This window comes from Mytilus edulis, chromosome 7, assembly GCF_963676685.1.
Source record: "Mytilus edulis chromosome 7, xbMytEdul2.2, whole genome shotgun sequence".
Classification (NCBI taxonomy): Eukaryota; Metazoa; Mollusca; class Bivalvia; order Mytilida; family Mytilidae; genus Mytilus; species Mytilus edulis.
Genome location: NC_092350.1, coordinates 43678539 through 43684840, shown reverse-complemented (window position 1 = coordinate 43684840; position 6302 = coordinate 43678539). Strand labels below are relative to the sequence as shown.

The window sequence follows — 6302 nt, the reverse complement described above, 5'->3', positions numbered from 1 at the left end:
CATATGGTCATTGAAAAAGCAATATACATATAAAAATAGAATATGTGGCATGACATTTCTTAACGAGAGACCAAATGACACATAAATTAACAACCATGTGTCCCCATACGGCCTTCAACAATGAACAAAGCCAATATCGCATAGTCAGCTTTAAAAGGCCCCGAATTGATAAATGTCAAACAATTAAAACGTGAAAATTTGCGTCCAAATCTAATATGTAAAAAAAATGACGAAACACTAATAAGTAACTCAGAAACAATCGACAAATACTGAATTACAGGCTCCCGACTTGAAACGAGCAAATACATACAGAATGTGGCACCGTTAAACATGTTGGCGGGATGCTACCCCTCTCCCTAACATGGGACAGTTGTGTAACTATACAACATGCATGCATAAGAACGAACTATACTAATCAGCTGAAACGGGCATAACTCTCCAGATTGAAATAAAAAGAAATACATCTAACAAAAACACAGGGTGGAAGTGGCCGGGTACTAGTATATTCAAACGACAAAAAAACACTAAATACTGGTTCGAAAGTACTCGCAGTTACTGACAGCTGATTCAAATCCAATAACAACAAATTAAAAAATCCTGCATCTTAGACTTAACAATCAATCAGAACGTTTTAACATCCAACATGCAATGGCTATGGTATAAAGACGTCAGAAAAGTCAGTAAAATCATTAACTTGAGCAATGCAATAATATAGACATCGCCCAGGTGAGGGGGAGGGTTGGGATCCCGCTAACATGTTTAACCCCGCAACATTATTTATGTTTGTGCCTGTCCCAATTCAGGAGCCTGTAATTCAGTGGTTGACGTTTGTTTATGTGTTACATATTTGTTTTTCGTTCATTTTTTTATATATATAAGGCTGTTAGTTTTCTCGTTTGAATTGTTTTACATTGTCATATCTGGTCCTTTTATATAACAATAAAATTTAGTTTATTGTTAATTTACTGGTAACAAAATCAATATAAATAACAACAATTTTAAAACAATATTCAAAGATATAATTACAGTGTTGATATGTTATCTGTTAGCATAAGTTTATTTAAAGGATTGATATGTTTACCAGGATCGTGTTTTAATTCCCGGACACGGTAAATAACATCTCTGTCAAAACCAAATATGTATATCCACAGAAGAGTTTAGTTAAGGTTTTAAGTCATTTGAGATACCAAAATTCCTGACGGTATCATTTACCAATAATACAAAGGTTACGTTCATTTACAGACAAGGGTGTATAGCAAACGAGTTGTGAATTATAAATACGAGTTATGAAATATAAAACAAGTAAGACGGTACCAAAATATATAATTATTTGAATGAATATGCTTTTTTAAGTATTTGATTCCCGGTTTTTTGTCCTCTTATGGGCATGTTTTCTGGTGTATGCGGCCGTTCGTCCGTCCATCCGTCCGTTCGTGTGTTCGTTCATTTAGTCGTATTTAAACAAACCGCTTGAGGGTAGCAATAGAAACACTTCCTTTTTTATATTTAACACATGATCCCATAGGACTTTTCCATCTCTATATTGTAGTCGCCCATGGTAATTTCTGTTCTTATTTATAATTCTTTGTAATAATTTACAAACTCCTTTATATGATGTTTAACTGTGGTGTCCTCTTAAATATTACTTTATAAACAATTGTTATGGTTGATGCTATCATTCGCCAGGTTAACTATCCCTCAGTGGTCCTTAAAAATAATGCGTGTCGTATACCACCTGATTATCAGTACTTCTTTTGCATATGAGTAATTTTACAATCGTCTCATCTTCTACCATACGAGAAATAGACAGAGATGTATCTCCAATACCATGAGACTTATTAATATCACAAATTTTGTCAAACGGTTATTGTACTATCTTTTCATTTTCCACGTTACATGCAGCTAAAAGAGGTGTCTCTACTTTACCACCAACATAGTTGATCTCACTGCCGTTGTCTTTAGGTAACTGTACTATCTTCGCATTGTCTTCACTACAAGCGGCTGTCAGAGTTGTCTTCTCCATATCGTCTTCCTGGTTAACGTCACTTCCTTTCTCTCTAAGTAACTGTACTTTTGTCTCACTGTCTCCACTACACGCGGCTGTCAGAGGTGTCTTCTCCATATCGTCTTCCTGGTTAACGTCACTTTCTTTCTCTATAATTAACTGTACTATCTTTCCATTGTCTTCACTACAAGCGACTGTAAGAGGTGTCTGCCCCATACCATCAACCTGGTTAACATCACTTCCGCTGTCTATAAGTAACTCTACTATCTTCTCATTTCCTCCCATATAAGCCGCTGTTAAAGGTGTCAGTCCCGTACGATCAATCTGATTAATATCACCTCCTTTTTCTATAAGTATTTCTACTATCTTTTGATTTCTTTTATTAAAAGCTGTCAGTGATGTCTGTTTAATGTCATCAATTTGGTTTGCATCAAATGCTGTTTGTATGATTATCTGTGCTAACCCCAACATAACCCCCAAAGCTGCAAGGCCAATACCATTAACCAGGTTCCCATCACTTTCTTTGTCAAGAACTATTCTATCACTTGTTTTACTACAAGACGTTGTCAGAGGTGTTTTTCCCAAACTATCAACCTTGTTAACATCACTCCCGTTGTCTATAAGTAACTGTACTATCTTCACATTTCCACTTTTACAAGCTGCTGTCAAAGGTGTAAGCCCCATATCACCAACCTTGTTTACATCACTGCCTTTGTCTATAAGTATTTGTACTATGTTCTCATTTTTTCCCTGACAAGCACATGTTAGAGGTGTCTCTCCTGTGCCGTACATCTGGTTAACATCACTTCCTTTGTCTATAAGTATCTGTACTATATTCTCATTTCCTCCAATAATAGCATATGTCAGAGGTGTCTCTCCAATACGATTGACCTGGTTTATATGATTCACTTTGTCTACAAGTAACTGTACTATTTTTTCGCTTGCTTTATAACAAGCAGTACTAAGAGGTGTCAGTCCTGTACTACCCACCTGGTTAGCATCACTTCCGTTTTCTAATAATAACTGTACTATCTTCTCATTTCCTTCCTCACAAGCAATTGTCAAAGGTGTCTGCGTCTTTCCATCAGCCTGGTTTACATTACTTCCTTTTTCTATAAGTAACTGTACTATCTTCTCATTTCCTGCCTTACATGCAGCGGTTAAAGGAGTCAGCCACATACCATCAACCTGGTTAACGTAACTTACTTTGCCTATATTACAAGCGGCTGACAGAGGAGTTTTCCACTTACGAGCTATCTGGTTAACATCACTTCCTTTGTCTAAAAGAAGCTGTACTATCTTCTCATTTCCGTCATTACAAGCAATTGTTAGAGGTGTTTGTCCAATGCGATCAATCTGATTTACATCACTTCCTTTGTTTATAAGTAGTTGTACTATATTTTTATTTCCTTTCCTACACGCAGCTATTAAAGGTGTCTGTCCCAGACCATCAACACGGTTAATCACACATTTTTCGTCTACAAGTAGCTCTACTAGTTCCTGGTTACCATCCCTACAAGCAATTGTCAGAGGTGTCTCCCCAATATTATCAACCTGCTCAATATTACTTCCTTTTTTTATTAGAAATTGCACTATCCTAACGTTCCCTGTACTACAAGCGGTTGTCAGAGGTGTCTGTCCCATACCGTTTGCTAGGTTTATCTCACTTCCTTTGTCTATAAGTAACTGTACTAATTGCTCATTTGCTTCAGTGCAAGCAGTAAGCAGAGGGACCTGCTCTATATAATCAACCTGGTTAACGTCACATCCTTTTTCGGTAAGTAGCTGTACTATCTGTTCATTCTGTTTATCACAAGCAGCTGTCAGAGGTGTGAGTAGTGTGCCACCAACCTGGTTTACTTTACTTCCCTTCTCTATAAGTAACTGTACTATCGACTCATTTCTTCTTTGACAAGCAGTTATCAGAGGCGTCTGCCTCATTCCATCAACCTGATCTATATCACATCCCTTCTTTACAAGTATCTCTACTATGTGTTCATTGCCTCCTTCACAAGCAGCTGTCAGAGGTGTGCGAAATGTACCACCAACCTGGTTTACTTTACTTCCTTTCTCTATAAGTAACTGTACTATCGTCTCGTTTCCTCTTTTACAAGCAGCTGCTAGAGGTGTTTCCCCCTCACAATCAAACTGGTTAACATCACTTCCTTTGTCTATAAGTAACTGTACTATCTTCACATTCTCTGCACCGCAAGCACTTGTTAGAGGTGTCTGCCTCATTCCATCAACCTGGTTTACATCACATCCTTTCTGTACAAGTATCTGTACTATCTGTTCATTTCCTCCTTTACAAGCAGCTGTCAGAGGAGTATGTATCAAATAACAATTCTCAATATCAACTTTTTTCGAAAGAAAGTATTGAAATATGTCATAATATCCCTGTAAACATGATATAATAAAAGGTCCTTCTATCAAATACTTTTCATCGTCATCATCTGAACAATCTTGATATTTACTTCTCTCAATAGAATCATATCCATATGTCAGGTTAAATGACGATTTTTTTCTCTGATACAGTTGTGCCATTATTATTTTCTCATCTATTGACTCTAATATTTTGAGGAATAAAGTTCTATATACTTCATACTTCATTTGTGTATTATAGAAACATTGATTCATCTTTCCAAGTTTTACATCTTTTACTATTCTCTCAAAATATTCCTTTTCGTGCTCCTTTGATATCATTATAGTAAATTTTCCATATGGTTCATTTACAGATTGTAGTTGTGTTCGTTCATTGAAAACTCGTATGTCTGAAAAGTGTATGAAACATCTGACCATTGTATCTTTGTTACCGAAATAACAACACATGAAATCAAACATATGATCATGTATCACCTTATATTCGCTTCTTGATTTCATTACGTATGTTCCAATCATACTGTCTAAAACTGTTTTAATTCTACCTCTAGAAGTACATCGATCAATTCCGCAGGTTTCAAAAATGTATTTCAAAACCGATTTGCTTTTAGTATTATTTTCATTAAACATTTCAAATAATGACTCCTTTATAATGCCATTATAAATAACTAATAAAAATAAAGAGCAATATTTGTAAGAATCAAGTCCTTTTAACTTGTTCCATTCCTCTGTGTATGTTTCGAAGGGACTGTGTAAAAATTCAATTAGATTAATTTTTTTGTTTTTTGAATAAAGATAGCACATCAGAGGTGTGAAATCTACATTTTTACTTTTCAACAGCTGAATATTAGTATCAGATAAGTAGTTTTTACATATCGTTAATTTGTCCTCGCGTGAATATGATACAGACAAATTGAAGATATTTGATTGAAAAATTGTAAATGATTCTTGAAATTTTGCATCTTTATAAATATCTAATCGACAAGCTGCTGCAATTTTTGTACAACCTTTTTTTAGAATTCGTTTTAGCTTGTCTTCATTGTTAATCCAATGGTCAATAGCAGACATACTGACTGTCAATTTTCCACAAATATCATCCAGAACGAACATTTGTCTTTTATCTTTCTCATGGTGTTGCAGTATATCATGGATACCGGTACATGGAATTATATTATAATCAATTTTCTTCTGTAGTTTCAATGCAACATTATACAACAACATGCTCTTGCCAATCCCAGGTTCACCTACCATTAAAACGCTTTGTTCTGATTCAAGAAGTTTTGAAAAGACGTTTACCACTTGCGTATCAACGAAATTTTCTTCCTGTTCTTTCCAAAACTCGATCTCGTCTTTCTGTATATCTACAAATAGAAAAAAGGATTGTTTGATATTTTCAAAATAAATCCGTTAATTTATGCGTTTTTCATATCATTTGTTCCATAATTTAAACCATTTATAATTTCTTCAAAATGTGTATCAACGTCTCAAGAGCAGCTCTTTTTGAAAATAAAATGTTTGTTTCAACGAATTGGGTGGTTTCATAATAAAAGATGTATCATTAAGACACTGTTTTTGGAGCCCGTAAAGTTGCTACAAATCATAAAGAAATTTCATTTAAATGCCCAAAAAAATATATATTATGATATAGCTACAAAGTTTACATTGGAATTTCTGCTAAAGGTTGTTCTGCAAGTTGGAAAAATTCCTATGCTTTGTAACATTTATCCCGATCATCACTCATTCTATAGAATTTAATGGTGTATAAACATGTGTGTAGTTAGATGTATTTGATGACTAAATCGAGGTTTCATTCGTTTTTTATGCGTTTTGTTATTTGATTTTGCCATGTGATTATGGACTCTCCAAATTGATTTTCCTCTGAGTTCAGTATTTTTGTGATTTTACTTTTTTCAATGTG

At 34.8% G+C, this 6302-nt stretch overlaps 1 protein-coding gene across 1 annotated transcript in view; it reads right to left on the bottom strand.

The window, feature by feature from the left end:
* Positions 1 to 1729: 1729 nt before the first annotated feature.
* Positions 1730 to 6302, bottom strand: part of LOC139481544 (serine/threonine-protein phosphatase 6 regulatory ankyrin repeat subunit A-like) — a 29015-nt gene continuing 24442 nt past the window's right edge. Inside the window, exon 6 of the mRNA XM_071264953.1 lies at positions 1730 to 5745. Coding sequence (XP_071121054.1) covers positions 1865 to 5745 — 3881 coding nt within the window. The 3' untranslated portion in view covers positions 1730 to 1864. The remainder of the gene's footprint in view (positions 5746 to 6302) is intronic.